This window comes from Talpa europaea, assembly GCF_964194135.1.
Source record: "Talpa europaea genome assembly, chromosome: 6".
Taxonomy (NCBI): Eukaryota; Metazoa; Chordata; class Mammalia; order Eulipotyphla; family Talpidae; genus Talpa; species Talpa europaea.
The window spans coordinates 78,365,411-78,383,924 of NC_140072.1; the positions used below are offsets into that span (position 1 = coordinate 78,365,411).

The 18,514-nt window shown below is 38.1% G+C and overlaps 1 protein-coding gene across 1 annotated transcript in view; it reads right to left on the minus strand.

The window, feature by feature from the left end:
- Positions 1-18,247, minus strand: part of SUCLA2 (succinate-CoA ligase ADP-forming subunit beta) — a gene marked incomplete at its 5' end in the record, with an annotated part of 38,554 nt that extends 20,307 nt beyond the window's left edge. The window contains 5 exons of the mRNA XM_084235214.1: positions 1,949-2,077; positions 5,875-6,037; positions 6,764-6,863; positions 12,070-12,250; positions 18,158-18,247. Coding sequence (XP_084091340.1) covers positions 1,949-2,077; positions 5,875-6,037; positions 6,764-6,863; positions 12,070-12,250; positions 18,158-18,247 — 663 coding nt within the window. The remainder of the gene's footprint in view (positions 1-1,948; positions 2,078-5,874; positions 6,038-6,763; positions 6,864-12,069; positions 12,251-18,157) is intronic.
- Between the last annotated feature and the right edge of the window lie 267 nt (positions 18,248-18,514).

The window sequence follows — 18,514 nt, forward strand, 5'->3', positions numbered from 1 at the left end:
ATTTTCAATAACAGAAAATCTCTAATTGGATGAATATGATATTTGCAAAAAGTCAAATTTCAATAAAGTGGATGATCAAGCTAAGAAACATGATTTTTGGTAAGACACTGCAAACAAAGAATAATATGAAATAAAGTAATATTTCATTAAGAAAGATTTTCACTCGGTTAAAATTCACTATTTAAATTTAAACATCTGAGAAATGCAACATAATTCTGACCAACCCACTATGACATTAACTTGCCAAACACTGGTGGGTACTATTTCTGTTCATCACTCAAAAACCTATCTTAGATGATTCCCTCCAGTTTCCTTGAAAATTGAGTATTTTCTATTTCATCTAAATCTAACTGCTTTGGGCCTCCCCGGTGGCGCAGCGGTTGAGCGCTGGGTTGCGAAGCTGCCCGCAGCCTCTGCAGCGCCGGTTCGATTCCCGGCTGCTCCCCGGCCACCGGAGGAGGGTCCCACATGGCGTGCAGACCTCTCCTGCCGCCCGCTGCTCCCCTCAGCAGTGTCCTTCGGTCCTTCTGCCTGCTCTGCTCCCCGCTCTGGCTCTGGTGAATTCTCTCACCCTCCCGCGCTTCTGACTGTACCCAGTGCATGTATAAACAAAACAAACGAACAAACAAATAAATAAATAAATAAAACATGCCTCTATAAAAAAAAATAAATAATAAAATAAATCTAACTGCTTTACTGTACTTCAATACCACAAGCTTATTTTGACATGCTTTCCCATTAATAGTTATTAATTTCATTCAACGTTTCATATTCAAACTTTTCCTTTAAAATGGGCCATTTGTTTTGATACATCCAAACTAAACAATTAAATCTGACAGTAGTATTACAACCATTATCAAGCAACTCTCATATGCAATACTACTAGGCTCTTGGGTTTTGTTTTGTTTGGGGAAGAAGGGAGAAGTAGAAGGGAATAAGCACACAAGAAAGTACAGAAAACTAGTGTATTGCATATGAACATGCACAGAAAGCCCATAGCTTTTTTCAGATGCTTAAAAGCATCCATAAACCACTTCCCCCAAAATAAAATACTAAGCTAATAGGAATATATAAGATAGTAACCCCATGATTCCTTTCAATTTAAAGAAAATAAAGAGGCAAGAACATGTTAAATGCCATCATGGGGCTGTAAAATCTATATTATGAGAAAAAAAGATAACCACACTAGTTTCTTTAATAAATTTTTTTAAAGATTTATTTATTTATGCATACAAGAACTGGGGTACAGGCCAAAGGTGTGTGTGTGGGGGGTGGGGTGAGAGAATTCACCAGAGCAGGGCAGAACAAGCAGACTGACAAAGTACACTGTTGAGGGGAGCAGTGGGTACGGCAAGAGAGGTCTGCACGCCATGTGGGACCCTCCCCCAGTGGCCGGGGATCGAACTGGTGCTGCAGAGGCTGCAGGCAGCTTCGCAGCCCAGCACTCAACTGCTGCGCCACCAGGGGAGGCCCTCTTTAATAAATTTAAAAAAAAAGGATGGAGAGAATGAATGGACATCTATAAATTAGAAAAAGACATGAACACATTCATTAGAAATGAGGCACATTAGCCAATAGCAATGAAAGATCTTACATGGATCCCAACTCAAACTGTAAAAGAACATAAAAAACCTGAACTAATTAAGGAATTTTAATAACTAGGTAATAATAAGAAGAAAGTATTGTCAGCGGTAGTAGGAATGGCAATGGTATAGTGGTTATTTTATAAAGAGCCTTATCTTTTAAATATATATATTGATACATTTATGGAGAACATGAATGAAAATATTGTAGCTATCTCTAAAAGTTTTTATTTCAAGCAAGACATTAATATACATTAACACTCAAAAAAAATTTAGGTTTTGTTAATCACCTTGCATGTAAAAGTTAATTCTCTTTCTTTAAGTATTATAATTATTCAATCAAAAATATTTTGGACTGAACTTACCCTGACAGCTTGTTCCTTTTTAATGCCTTCTACAATATCTATAGGTTCTTTAACGATGGCCTCAGGATTCTCAGCAGCGACATCTTCAATGTTGACACCACCCTGAGAACTTCCTATTAACACAGGACCCTAGCAAGAGGGGAAACAGCCAAAACATCTGGGTTTTACCTTGGACCCATCAACATAAAATTTTTAAACCTATCTGTGCACACTATCAGACATCTGCAGCTATCACTCCCCACTTCTGTTTTTAAATTACTTTAAGAATTTATCCTCATGTCTCCTGCACTGTGCCCCCTTATCAGTGTTCAATTGTAATAATAAAAAAAGGTGAAAAGGAAGATGATAATGGCTCACCTGCAAGAGAAAAAAAATAAGCACAAAACTTATACCAAATAAGTTCACATAAACATATATGAAATATAATCTATGTATATAAACATAACATATAACATATAATCTATGTGTATAAACATAAACATACATGTATATAATCTATGTAAGACCTGAGGAAATTAAAGTATTATTAAAAAAAATTAGAAAATCATAAAAATAGATTATTGATATTTAAAAGGAAATGTCTAATGAATAAAAAGTTCCAGATTTTAGAAGCTCTAGTCCTACTGTGAAAAAAAATAAAGCTACCTTTCCTTGAATAAATAGTTCTGGCTTTCAACATGAACTATATAAGAAGGTAAACTATAAATACTAAATAATTAAAATTACTAACTTTTAAGTTCTCCAAAATCAATCAAAGAAAAAAACTTTAAAACAAATGAACAGATTTGCTAATTTATGGGCAAAACTGGATATAATTTTAGTATGCAAAAACAAAGAAATGGTAAATCCATATTACTGAAGGTTATTTAATGGCATAGGAAATTAACTCAGTAGTGTTATATAAGAAAAAATGACGTAAAATTTTAGATTCTATTCTCAATTTTTTTTTTGAAACAAAGTGTGCTTAAATGTGTGTCCACCCATGAGTCACAAAAATAAAAAAATGATGTTGGAAATAAAACATTAAAGGGCAAGACTGTTATTTTATGTGTCACTATTTTCCAAAAAATTTTTCACAATGAATATATTATTCTTAATTCAGAAAAAAAAAGGTTTTGACTTTCATGAAAACAGGAAACCTAAAGACTAATTCCATTTCTCTATTCCAGCAATAGTATTGGAATAACAAACTCATCTGAAGGTATAATGCAAAGGAAGAAGTATTTATTACTCTTTAGAGAATGAAATAGTCTTCCAAATGCTCAAAATAAGGCAATGGCTAAGGCAATAGCAAAAAGAAAAATAATCTGTTACTCTTAAGAGTGCTAAGTGCTCTTTAGATGAAAAAATGATTTAAAAAAAAAAAACAACACTGACCTTCAAGGAGAAAAATAGGAAAGAGTGGGAAATTTATATTTCCCTGTATATACTTGTAGTTTTTAAATTTTGTACCATGTGATTAGATTCTAGTATACAGGTATAGTAAATAAATAGTAGTACATGTGTAGTAAATAAATAAATAACTGGCTGGCTTAGTTCCCAGTGTCTAGGAGGCAACCATGAAACCCTCTACCAAATCTCAGAATTAATGATAACAAGGTGACTCATGAGGGATTCTCTATATAGTTAATATAAGAGATGACTCAGGGGCCTCCCCTGGTGGCGCAGCAGTTGAGCGCTGGGCTGTGAAGCTGCCACAGCCTCTGCAGCGACTGTTCTATCCCCAGACACCGGGGAGGGTCCCACATGGCACGCAGACCTCTCCTGCCGCCTGCTGCTCCCCTCAGCATTGTATTTCATCAGTCTTCCTGTTCTGCTCCCCGCTCTGGCTCTGGTGAATTCTCCCACCCTCCCGCACTTCTGACTGTACCCAGTGCTTGTATAAATAAATAAAATAAATCTTAAAAAAAAAAAAAAGATGACTCAGGTAGGCAATGATCAGCCAGAGATACCAACAATATGATTAGACAAGTAGAGCTCTGACTCTATTATCTGCCCACCCTTCTGGGAGGAATGGTGCCTGGAAATCAAGTCCAAGCAGTAGCCAATGAGTCAAACAACTGTGACAACTTAATAAAACAAAACAAACAAAAAAACAAGCTCTGCTTAGAGCTTTAATTCAATAAAAAAATGACTTATTTCTTAAAGAGCTTACAGTTGTTTAATAGGGACCTGCCCACAAGGATGAGTAAAAAAGCTTGCCTTATCTCAAAAAGCAACAGCAGTCAATTCCAAATTTGACTAATACATTAAAATTAAAGAACATTATGTCTTTGGCCAAATAGTTTTACTATTAGTACTACAGGATTTTCAGTCTGAATTATTTCAAGTTTTGCAAAGGAAATAAACCTATTTTTCCTTTATAAGACTCAAATAGTTCTCTGAAAATACAATTTCTTAAAATGAACTTAAATTTAATCCTTCTCCTGAATGCCTTAATGTATATTTAATAAAACAAATTCAGAGTTATATGCATATCCTTTAATAAACACACTTGCTTTGCCACATTAGCTCTAATCAAAATGAGTTCTTCAGAATGTACACTATAGGACTCATATCTCAATTTTTTGTCCAGGCATAAAGTACAAACATAATAACTAACAAAATGACAGATGTTAACATATAACAATAAAAAAAATATATAGCAAAAACAGAACCTTACAGAAGAAAAGACATCACTTATGACTAAGACTTTTTTTATCTTATATTCTGAGTGGATTTTTACTACCATCTAGTGTTATACCTTAAGAAATTCTTTTAAAAATTGAAAGGTGATCTCATACAAACATTACTAGAAGATTTAATTCACTGTAAGAAAAAAAAATTCCAACACAGAAAATATTTATTAAGACTGTTTTATTTAAGAAAACTATTTTCATGATCCTTAAAATTTTTGTTACATTACTAATTGGGTAATTAGTAATGCTCTACACCAAATCCTTACCAGGTCTTCCAAGTATGTACACAACTTGCTTCAAAAGACAAGCTAGTTACCACACAGATTCAGCTTATAAAACGTAATGCACTCAAAAAGCCAGAGAATTATAGTATAAAGTAATTATCAATGCCTTCTCCAAGCATCTGGTCTACGAAAGGATTTCTTTACCTAATATCTTTAAGTTCACAACTAGTCGAGCAAAGGTCATACACCTTAGAGTCATAGTGTTTGCCTATAAAATCCTGAAAAACTGACCATAGATCTGAGGCATGAAGAGGAAGGAGGAGAGGAAAAGAGATGGGAGCGGGGTAAGAAGCAGGAGGAAGAGAGCATAACAGACCATCGTGGAGGACTATGGGTGCTTTGGTGGTGACCACACCTAAAGGAGAAATCCTATTTGTCAAAATATTAACAAAGCTGTAAAACAATGGTACTTCATGACCATTGTTTATGTAAAAATATTAATTAATTAAAACAGAATCATATTGTTTGCTATTGAACTTCACCCTTCAACTTACCAAATACCAAATCATCTAGTAAAACAAACCCCAAGCTATAAAAATATAACAAGAAGTTGAAAAAGAAAAAGATGAAGCCAGAGATATACATTGGCTGAGTGTTTTCACTTTCTCTTTGATTAGAATATTTTACTATACTAGCAATTATCTTTTTAGTCTATAGACTCTAGAGAGGAATCAGAGATGATTTTAGTTGCTTTTACCAAACTAAAAATTTGGAATTCCTATGGAATTTATTTCAGCAGGGTTCTGCCGATCAGTTTTTTCTGCCACAATCTAATATATCTAATTTTATGGCATTAACCGTATTATTTTAAGACACAAAAATAAATATTGCATTCACAACCTATATAAAAAAGATTATGCACTGTATCTTTTTTATCTTTACCATACAAATAAAAATAATAATCAACTCATAAAATTAAATGCAATAAATTCATTCTAAATGTAAAATATCTATAACTGCTCACCTGAAATGACCTTTCCATTGTTATTGCAAAGTAGTATTCTCTTCTGGGATATCTTCGCTCACAAACCAATACCTTATTGCATATTCTGCCCTTTTCTCCAGTTTGCTTGGTAAATAACTTTTTCCCAATCATTTGTGAAGAAACAGCTTTTGCTTCTTCTGGACTGAAATAAGAAAAAAAATCTCAAATCCTTTTCACCTCCAACTGAGAAAAACACACAATAGCCAAAATCCTATCTCACCTAATATTTAAATCTAAATATTTTTATCAATTGAAAATAAGAGGCGGGCCTCCCCTGGTGGCGCAGCGGTTGAGCACTGGGCTATGAAGATGCCCACAGCCTCTGCAGCGAGGGTCCCACATGGCGCCACAGACCTCTCCTGCGCCGCCCACTGCTCCCCTCAGCAGTGTATTTCATCAGTCTGCCTGTTCTGTTCCCCGCTCTGGCTCTGGTGAATTCTCTCACCCTCCTGCGCTTCTGACTGTACCCAGTGCTTGTATAAATAAATAAATAAATAAATCTCATTAAAAAGGGGGGGGGCATCTTTTATAACAAGTTTATTTTTTTTTAAGATTTATTTATGCATACAAGAAGAGGGGTGTAAATCAGAGGTGTTGGGGGTGAAAGGATTCACCAAAGAGAGAGGGGAGCAGAACAGGCAGTTCTACTGAAATACACTGCTGAGGGGAGCAGGAGGTAAGGCAGGAGAGGTCTGCTGCACCATGTGGGTTGCTCCCTGGCTGGCTAGGGATCAAAGTGGCCGGGGATCAAACTCTTGCTGCAGTGGCTGGTACTAGCTTGAGATCACTGTCTTAACCCCTGCACCACCAGGGAAGCCCCAAGTTTATTTTCTTTAATGACAATTTTTCTTTAAAAAACATGACTTACGAGAAAACTATCTTCACTCCTCCTCTGAGGCCGCTTTCAAATGTTCCTTTTCCTCTGCCACCAGCTAAGACCTGTGCCTTAATGACACAATCTTTAGAACCTAAAAGAAAAACATTTCTGTTAGATAAGACACATGGAGCAGCACGCAAGACACAGTATGTTGTTATTAAGCATATATATTAAGTGATATTATTAAAGGTAACAAAGTCCCATTTATCCACATGTTAATTCATTCACCATACACAACTTTAAAATATTACCCAATCATATTAAACCATTTTACTGCTCCTTCACATTTTAAATATCTAGCATTTTGGAAGGTATAAAAAGTGTAAAACTGAGATTGGAATGTCTTCCTAATGCTTTCTTCCCTTGCTATTCACATGTAAACTTGCTATCTTTTAAAAATTTGAGATATAAATGCTGCTTTAAACAGAAATACATCATGAGCCAGGGGGAAAGTGCTAGTATTAATACCAATCTACACTGCCCCACTAATAAAGTCTTCTTAATATACATTCTTAAGGTAGCGTTACAAGGAAAACGCTCAGGTTTATCGAGATTCCAGCATTAAAATTTGTTAAGTCTTAAAAATATGTTTTCTAATAAATACTCTGAAATTTTTTTCAACTGGTACACTGATCTGTCTTCTTCCTCTTTCCAATTTGTTAAGGAAAATCAGTTAAGTGGCTATTCAGCCTAGGACAATAGCTTTGAAAGGGGCATTATTCTGCCTCCTTAATTTGACTCTCATAGTATTTTGCACATACAAGCAAATTTTACATTACAGAAAAATAATTCATCATTGAGATCAGATTTAAGGGCCTCTCTGGTGGCACAAGGGGTTATGTCTCAGCACTATTAATCTATCACCAGCTACTGCAACTTGAGTTCGATCCCCTGCCAGGGAGCTAACCCACATGGCAGCTAGCAGACCTCTCCTGTCTCGCACTCTACTCCCTTCAGCAGTGTATTTCAGTCAGTCTACCTGTTCTGCTTCCCACTCTGTCTCTGGTGAATCCTCTCACCCCCCGCACCTCTGTCCTACACCCGTTCTTGTATACTTAAATGAATATATCTTTAAAAAAGAAAAATATCAGCTTTAAGAGCACCATCTTACTCATTATCCCTATCAGAAAGCAATCCTTGGGATAAAACAAACACTCTGTAAACACATATCTGAAGAGACTAAGATAAGTACTCTACTCTTGGGGAAAAGTCATCCCATACAGCATATATCAATCAGATAAACCAACCAAATCAAAGAGGTAACAAATGCACAGTTATGATGAAATAAAAATGACCAAAAGTTTACATTTAAAGAATTATTACAAAACAATATCTAGAAAATGAATGATATAAATTGGAAATTCAGACACTCAAGTCAAAAGAAGTTAGAAAGAAGTTAGAGAAGGCAATGTTAAAAAAAAAAGAAAAGGAAGAGGAAAACATTCTTATAACCACATCTATTCTAGCTCAATCTTCAAATTTATCCAGAATCTTGACCACTCATCACTTCCATTTTGGAGCCTTGTCCCCACCTCCATTACTTCTCACCTAGATTACCCCTGTTCCCAACAGAATATTCTCAAAGCAGCAACCAAAGTGAGTACATCACTTCTCTACTTAAAAGCTTGCAGTGAATGTCCATTTTACTCAGAGTGAAAGTCACAATGCCCTTACGGTTAGTATGTCTTACTGCTCATTGGTTACTCCATTTGTCATACTAGTGTCTGCTGTTCCTGGGCATGCCCCTGCCTTCAGCTTTGACTCTAATGCTCCCTTTGCCTGAAACAACCTGCAGCTAACTTCTTAGGGAAAGTTCCTCATTCCCTTTAAATTTATCTTTAAATCTCTAAGAAACATGCCCTCATCACTCTACCTAGTACTGCAATCTGCCCATTTGTGACCAATTTCCCCTTACCCTGTTCCACATTTTCCATAGGAGTAATCACCTTCAAATATACAGTGATGTCCTAGTATGTAATATTTTGAGGATATTGAAAATAAAAGCATTTAATGGAGAGAATTCTTATAAATCTCGATTTTTCTACTATTCTTGAAAAACCCAGAAATAGAAATGGATCCTACCACAAAGGAGGCATATAATGCCCCTCTGGAAGCACCATGTTCACACAAGACCCTTTTCAATTTGCCACAATCCCCACCATTCCCAACTGTAACAGTATTAGATAAAGAAGAAGAAAACAAAGAAATGCCCTTAAAACTAACAATAAATTTCTTATTGAGAAGACAACAGACTTAGGGACCATGGTAAATTAGAGTTAATGCCCAAACTCATAGGAGCACTCACTCATCATTTTACCCATTAATGATAACCAACTAAATCATGGTTTTCTCATAATTTAGAAATATTTCTTTATATCCAAAGAGAATAACTATAATGCAATAATTTAAATGTAATATAAAAGTTGTCAATATATAAAACTTGTGCTTTCCTGGGCTAAATTCAAACATTTCTATTCAATTTCTAACTGAGAATTTAATAGTCTCACAGTAAGTAACAGTAATAAGGCTCCAAGTTTTCAAAAACATTTTACAAGACAAAAGGTTCTTCTGCAAAATATCAACTTCTCTTCTTCTGGGAATATAGACTCCTTATGGCCAGAAATTATCTTCCAGAAGTTCCTTCAAAAAACAGTCCTTCACAACAAAAGAAAAGCCAATAGGGGCCTCCCCGGTGGCGCAGCGGTTGAGCGCTGGGTTGCGAAGCTGCCCGCGGCCTCTGCGGCGCCGGTTCGATCCCTGGCTGCTTCCCGGCCACCAGAGGAGGGTCCCACATGGCGTGCAGAACTCTCCTGCCGCCCGCTGCTCCCCTCAGCAGTATACTTCGGTCCTTCTGCCTGCTCTGCTCCCCGCTCTGGCTCTGGTGAATTCTCTCACCCTCCCGCGCTTCTGACTGTACCCAGTGCATGTATAAACAAAACAAACAAGCCAGCAAACAAATAAATAAAGCATGCCTCTATAAAAAAAAAAAAAAAAAAAAAAAAAGCCAATAGAAAAAAATATCCACATACAGTATCTAACTATCAACACAGGGAGGAATTAGAAGTCTGAGGATGGACAACTGATTGAAACAAAGATTTATTCAATTCCATTAATTCAATCAACAATACATCTACATACCAGATATTGTGCTGGAGAGCTATAGATAACAAAAATGAGCAAAAGAAGCCTATTACTGCTCTCATACAGCTTCCAATCTTAATGGAGATAGTCCTTTGCTCTAGTCAGAAAGATCTATTATGGATGCCATCAGTCTTTAAAAATATTCACCACTACTTCTAGCTCTAGTCGTTGACAAACATGTTAAGTCTGATATATAGTCATCTAATAAAATGTTGGAAAGATGAAGAAAGAAGGCAAAGTACTATTGTAGACCATTAGAAATATTCTTCCAGGCTAACATTCACTAGCAGCAACCTTTGCCTATTTTTAATCAACCAAATAGAAATTCCACCTCAATTATACTAGAATTCAAACAATATTTCTACAGTCAATAAGGAAATTATTTAAAAACAAAACAAACAAAAAAACCTCTGCCAAACACCTTACTTAAATCTATTTCCTTGAACTGTAGCTATGAGATGGCAATCTTCTCTTAGAATAAACCCCAAATTATACTACTTCATATTTCTGTGCTTAACAACCATCCCTTTGATAATCCATTCCTAAAACTTATCTGCAATCTTCAAACACACCAACCCTCATTTTGTGAACTCACAGAATTAAATGTCTTTTCAACCATTCTTCCATCACTAACTTTATTTACAACAGGTAGAATTTGCCTCTTGCCTCTAGGACAGAGCTTCCCAACTTTGTTCACATCATGACACACATAGAAAATGACAGAATTTATAGGGACTACTGGAAAAAGAGGCCAAAGCAACGTCAGCAGTCATTACTATAGAGATCAGTGACCCTGTGCTAAGTCAGTTTCTCCTGCCACCCACTGGACTGCGGGGAAGCAACAGTTTGTGTACCTGTAATGCATTTATGGCCTAGTATATCAGTTAATGAGGTAAAAGTTTTAATAAATAGGAATTTACATTTTGTTAATTTGCCTGTAACTCAAGAAGCAAAAATCACCCTGAGGTAGCCAAAATCAACACTGGGAATTGCTAGCTAGCTAGTTAGAATGGGGAGTATTTCTAAAGTACTTCATACCACATCTTCTACAATTAGATGCCATAATAAATATTTTCTGATATTAACTCACCACAACACAAAATGTCCTCAACATCTTCATAGCAATTATGAAATGTCTTTTAGAAAGTAACATTTCTACTCTAGATTTAAAGGTCCTCATTAGTCATTAATCCCACCCCCATATTGTAACATAACTGCAGAGTGAGTTTGACAAGAACATACTTTGAGAGGAACGAAATGCTTTCTATTCTAAGAAGCTCAAAGTCTGAGCTGCTTATCTGCTCAATATATTTAAGTCCTGATCCCAAAGAACTTGTCAGAAATATTCGTAGTTTTAGTATATCCTGTACATATTAACTATTCTTTCTCCCATAGCTAAGAATCACAGAAGATTTTTACAGTGAGTATGGAAATCAAGAGGTCAGAGTATCAAAAATGAAAAACAAGGCCAAAAATCAGATATTTTTTCTTAAGGACAGAAGGTGGAATGAGAAAATCTTATACTTTCTCAATTACATGTCCAAATTTTCCCTCCTTCTTAGCTGAGTCTTGTTCATAAATTAAAGTTTGGGTCATATAAATAAGATTGAATCTCAAGGAGACAGTTAATAAAAGTAGCCTAAGAAGTAAGTACCACAGAAATACAAAGTACAATCAGTTTTTTTAAAAGCTCAACCCTTAAGACCCTCTAACATCCAATGCGTCAAAGGTAAAAATGAGGTACATCTCTTATCATGTATAAGTTCAAACTACAGGTCACCGTTCATTAACAAAATTTTCACCAACAACATGAAAAGCTAAGATTTTCCTTCATCATTTCCATGAAGAATCATCATAGCCACCACCCTTTTAAGCTACCAAATAATAAACAGAATTTCCTTACCCACAGTTATATGCCACTAAAAATAAGATTTGGCTTCCCAATGCCAATCTACACCATTCCTATGTAGAAGAGCTCACAGTAATCTCATAATAATTTAGAATGTCAATAAAGTTCTGCCTTCGCTTTTAAGTCAATAATCTTTTTTTTTAAATAAAAACTAAAAGTTATTGAATGAAAAGTAAAGTAAAGTACACATTTTATAAAAGTTCCCACCAGAGTTCTCAAGAAAGTTTAAGTTTTCTTAATTTAGTACCTAATTTTTTGGCAATTGCATAAGCTTCATCTGGTGACTGAGCTACATGTCCTTTGGGAACAGAGACTCCAGCTTCTTGCAACAATTCCATACTCATGTATTCATGTAGTGAGATTTTTCTTTGCTGTTGCTGCTGTACTTGAAATCCATGATTGTTAAATAATCCAGGACTTCCCAGAACCTAGAGAAATTGGGGAAATAATTATATATGACAGGGATATGGCAGTTATTCTTATTTAAAACACCTTCTCAAAACAGTTCCTATAGAGGAATAGTTTTTTCCCAACTACAAAAAAACTGTTAAATTAAATCATGAAAATATAATATTCAAAGTATCTCACTGAAAACAAAACTAAAAGTTAATCTGCACATTAAATATCAATGTAACCCTTGTAATTTTAACTATTCCCTCACCTCTCGTCCTTATCTTTCATAAGATCTTAATATATTTGATCTTTACTGCCATATCGTCAATGACCTACAGAATATTTCTACCTCACTGCCAAATTCAGTCACTGGGAAACCAATCTCATCTTTTTCATCAAAGCAAGAGTCATTCCCAACTTTCTTCTTTTCACCACTCCTCCAGCACCTAATAAATCCCCTGGCACTACATATGTGATAACTGAATGAGTTAGTACCATTACTGATTCAGACACTTGTAAAGGGCAGGAACGGGCACAGTGCAGGTTTTCTGATCCCATGCAGACCGGGTAAAGGAGGAGTCAGAGTCCTCAGTGGTTTTTTGCAGGTCTTTTATTGGGGTTCACCAGGCATATGGCAGGCAGGGGTGCTGGCTGGGAGGCTGGCAGGCCTCCCAGCCCCCAGCAAGTCTTCACTCTATCTGGGCTCTCTAGCGCTCGTTCTGCTGCTTCTCGGCTTCTGCTTCGGCTTCTACTGCTACTGCTGCTGCTATTGCTGCTGCTGGCGTCCCTGTGACGCCATCCTTAAAAAGCAGTCTTAACTCAGCTGAATCCCATCTACCTATGCCCACACCCTATTCCAGGTGCCCCCATCAGGCATGCATTCAGGACAAGGATCCATCATCTATCCTGATGGCGGAAGGGCAGAAAAGCCTGATATTTTCTTTACCCTACAACACTCAAGACTCAAAACTCTGGCTTCATAGGTAGTGGACATTGTGGTATGCTGCCTAGATACCAGCTTCAGGACCAAGGCATCCATAGCCCCAGCTGATGGGTGTGCTGGCTGCTGACAGCTCTCAGCTGAGTTCTCTCATTGAAGCCTTCTTGCCCAATATCATACCTCATCATTTCAATCTAGATCCAATGACTGATCAAATGAGGCTAAGGAGAGATATAAAGACCTGGCACCTCATCCCCATTTGGGGTAATTCAGAAGGACCATCCCAGTTCCAGGTATCCCATAAACTGGAAGCTGCACCACAGATCTACTTCTCCCTCAACATAATCCATCTTCCTTCACTCTCCCACAGGTGTTGAATCACCACAGGTGATTTCCCGCAGAAATCACTTTCCTCCATTAAACTCTCCATCTAAATAATCTATAAATATCATCTCAGAGAATCAATCTGCCACATCATCTTTAATGTACTCTTCCTAAATGATTCTCATAACAGGTACCCCCTTTACAAACTCAGTTTACAACCAAACTGCAAAAGCTTCCAAGAAAGCATTGCCAACTACAAACTCTTCCCCTTTTCAATCTATGCAGAACCACTCTCACCTACAAAATCAGAATCTCTGGTCTGGGTCTCAGGAAATCTGCATTCTTATCATGTCATTCAGCTGATTCTCAAGCACCTTACAGTTTGAGAACCACACATAATAGCAATTCAATTCTGATTCATGCGACAAACTAAAACCCTATATACAATTTCACCCTGTTAGCTCAACTACCTGATTATAGTGTTATTTCAATATTAAAAGCCAGCAACCTCCCAAACTGATTAGCATAATCTACCTTCTGAAATGCCATTCCTGGGTATATCAAAGATTGCTTAGTCTACCAAAAGGCCTATGTAAGAATGTTTAGAGCATGCTTATTCATAGGAGACAAAAAATGGAAATGACTCAATTGCCCGTCAACAAGAAAATATATTGTGGTATGTTCATAATAGGATACTACAGAGCAATTGTTTAAAAAATACCGCTAACAAAACAATGGTTGAATTGCAAAAACACTAATTTTAAAGGAAAGAAGCAAGACACAAAAATATATACTTACATGACCTCTTTTTATATAGTTCAAAATTAGTCAATAATTTCTTGGCAATACAAGTCAGAATTAGAGATTACCTTCCATTGGAGAATACTGATAAGGAGAGAGGACACAGGACTTCTGAGAGCTAAAAACATGCATCTTGATCTGAACTGTGGCTACACAAATATATACACACATAAAAATTAATCTAACAACCAACTTAACTCGTACATTTTACTGTATAAGTTATATACCAAAATAATAATAAAAATATTGGGGGAGTGTGGGAGTATTTAGCATAAACCTGCAAAAACAGTCATACACTAGCACATTTTTTGAATGTCTACATTACCAGACATCATGCTAAGAATCCTCAAAGGAGGTCGTCAACTTGGTACCAGTCACAGAGCTCACATTCATGTAAATAAACAGATATAACAAATGTAAAAGCAATGGTAAAGTCACTAGGTGGCACCTAATCAGACAGCTAGACCACAAAAAATTCCCGGAGACTCTAGCAAAAAACAAAAGTAACAGTGTATAAAGTATACTTTGCAGACTACTGGGAAAATTTGAATGTGAACTCTATATTAGACATTAGTTATATATTAGATATTAGTGTCATAATAATGTTAAATTTTCTAAGTGTGATAACTACTGTGGTTATTTAAGAGAATGTACTTATTCTTAAGAGATATATACCAAAATACCTAGGAGCAAAGAGTCATAATACCTGCAACTTACTATCATCAAATGGCTCCACAAAAAACAAATAAATGTAATTTTATACATAAATACTTACACATATAAACTTTTACACGCATATAAAAAAAAGGTTAGGCATGACACAAAACTCTAAGTATATGGTTTATTTCAAATACCCATATTTCCAAAAATTAGTATTCATGGAGTGTCACTGACAGTTTTTATACCACTTTAAAGATTGCTTAATGGATACCTGAAGTACTTTGATAAGCCTTCCCTTGTAATCACTAGAAATTGTAACTTCAAATATCGTTAGCTTTAAATAATGTTGAGGGCCTCCCCGGTGGGGCAGCGGTTGAGCGCTGAGTTGCAAAGCTGCCCGCAGCCTCTGCAGCACCGGTTCGATCCCCGGCTGCTCCCCGGCCACTGGAGGAGGGTCCCACATGGTGCGCAGACCTCTCCTGCCACCCGCTGCTCCCCTCAGCAGTGTACTTCAGTCCTTCTGCCTGCTCTGCTCCCCGCTCTGGCTCTGGTGAATTCTCTCACCTTCCAGCACTTTTGACTGTACCCAGTGCTTGTATAAATAAATAAGTAAATCTTAAATAAATAAATAATGTTGAAAATACTCCCACATTTAAGTATTTATTTTTTCTTGATATTATCACTTGGAAGGTTTGTACTGCTGAAGGCCACCAATTCTTGGCCAAATCCCTGTATTACTAGTCATCCAATCACACAGTTTAAATGCTTATTCAAAAGTGGAAAATTTAGTTATTGGGTAAAGTGATTCACAACCAAGAAAACATTTTAAATTATTTAATCTGCTTATAAGCTGAAATGCTTTTATCAAATATACACTGGGAAAAAGATACAAAGAAACTAGAAGAGGGGCAGAGAAACAAAACGTTTAAGAAGTTGCTAAAGTCACTGACCCTGAATAAGTTTCCTAGGATCCTGTACCTCTGTGTCCTCATCTATAAAAGCAAGGGGTTAAACTAAAATCCTTCCAAACTCTAAAGTTATATCAATGTGAGGGTGGGAAGGGAAGACAAGGTAGTATCTGAGGCAGCTCCATATGGAGAGTGGGATTTTAAAGGAATTTCCAAAAAGATAAAGATTGGGGTTAGAATGGAAACCCGTTCACCAAAAGCTCATTTTTTAAATAATTTGACAGCCCCCTTTAATATTCAAAAGAAGGAAATAAAAAGCTAAAAAAAAAAAAACACTTCTACTATGGATGCAAACATAAATTTCACTACCTCTAGGCTGAAGGTATGAATAATTTTAAAAAGAAAAAAGATCTAGGGCCTCCCTGGTGGCGAAGTGGTTAAGACATAACCTATGAAGCTATCCACAGCCACTGCAGCACAAGTTCGATCCCCAGCTGGGGAGTTACCCACATGGCACAGCAGACCTCTCCTGATTCACCCGCTGCTCCCCTCAGCAGTGTATTTCAGTCATTCTACCTGTTCTGTTCCCTTGTCTCTGATGAGTTCTCTCACCCCCCACACCTCTGGCCTGTACCCCAGTTATTGTGTGCATAAAATCAAATAAATCTTTAAATAAAAAAAGATCTAAATCATGTATGGCATATCTGAATAGTTATTTGAGAACATAACCTAACACTCTGAAATTGCCTTATGAAGACAATCAATCTCTTCCCACCTTTCTCTTCTCTTAAGATACTTAAATGTGGGGCCTCCCCGGTGGCGCAGCGGTTGAGCGCTGGGTTGCGAAGCTGCCTGCGGCCTCTGCGGCGCCGGTTCGATCCCCGGCTGCTCCCCGGCCACCGGAGGAGGATCCCACATGGTGCGCAGACCTCTCCTGCCACCCGCTGCTCCCCTCAGCAGTGTACTTCAGTCCCTCTGCCTGCTCTGCTCCCCACTCTGGCTCTGGTGAATTCTCTCACCCTCCCGCGCTTCTGACTGTACCCAGTGCATGTATAAACAAAACAAACAAATATAATAAATAAATAAAAACATGCCTCTATTAAAAAAAAAAAAAGATACTTAAATGTGGGAGTATTTTCATCATAATTCAAAGCAAATGATAGCTAAAGTTACAATTTCTAGTGGTTACAAGGGGCAGAATATCAAAGTACTTCAGGTAAGCATTAAACAACCTTTAAAGTGATATAAAAGCTATCAGTGACATCCTATGAGTACTAATCCTTTGTGAATATGGATATTTGAAAATAATCCATAAAAATACACTTATAGTTTTGTGTCATAGATTTACCCTAACCTTTTTTGGTGGGAAATGAATAAGCCAATTCCTATTTTCGGGGTGGGGGGGTTGGAAGGGCTTGTAAAGCAGATTCAAGCACACAGGATTTGGACAGTTCTGAAATAAACCTCAGTTTTGACCTTACCTTCTTGACCTAACCCAAATTATTTGTTCTCTTAGTCAGTTTCTTCACCAGTGACGGGGATATTAATGACTCCCATATAGTGTAGCTACGCAAGCTAATCAAAGACTACATGTAAAGTGCTTAGCACAGTCCCTGGCACACAGTGAACACTCGAAACAAAAAAACACCGTGGCCATTATGTTAAAGTCTATCCAGAAATTAAATGATCCAATAGGCCATTTTCTCACTTCCTCAAATGGTAAATATCAGCCTGTTACCACTATTAAACAGATTATTACACAACTACTCGGGGGAGGTGGGAAACTACCCTTGCCTCGTCCCAGAAAACGCCAGTCAGCAAGCCCTGCTGGTTCTGTGAAATCCTTCCAACCTGTGACAGCTCCCAAGAGACACGAAAGTACATCTGAAGGGCATTCTCTCCCTCCCTAAAAAGAGCATTCGGGGACTTCGGAAGCTTCGGCCCACGCTCCAGAACGCCGGAATGGTAGCACAAACTTCTCTGGGGCCCTCACCGCCCACTCGGAGTCCACACAGGTTCCCTGCTTCCCCCTCGGAAACCGAATGAGCATCCCGGCCAGGTGCGGGCGCTTCTGACAGGCAGAGGGCCGGCGCAGACAGGCCCAACAGGAACCCGCTCGCAAACCAGAGGGCCACTCGCGGGCAAATCGCCGGCGGGCCTCGCGGGGCACCAAGTCACCCAATGTCAGCAACTGAAAAGTGACCTGAGCCCGACATTGGATCCCCTCACACCTGCAACGGGAACCAGGCCCCCCACCTCGCCCTTTGTTCTGCCGCTCCTCGGAGCGAAAGCGGGCTGGGCCGCAGTACCTGAACGGCAGCCCGCAACGTCGTCCGGGGCCGCTGGCTCCTAAGGGTGGCAGCAGCCAACAACCGGCTACAGAGCATGGAGGCCGCCATTTCTGCGTCCGACCCCGTCCCCTCGGCGCCGCGCGCAGGCGCAGAAGCTCGCAGCGACACCGCCGCTGGATCCCCGCTCCCAACCTGCCCCACCCGAGGGGCCGGGGCCTGGCCTTAACTCTGCCCAACCCGGACTTTCGGCTACGGGCAACGGCAGGGCGTGTCCTGCTGACGCGAAGCTGGGCTTGGCTATGGCTGAACACACTTTGGCCTTTAGAACTTGGAACCGCAACTTTAGTCTTGGACCCGCCACTGGAATGCAACCTA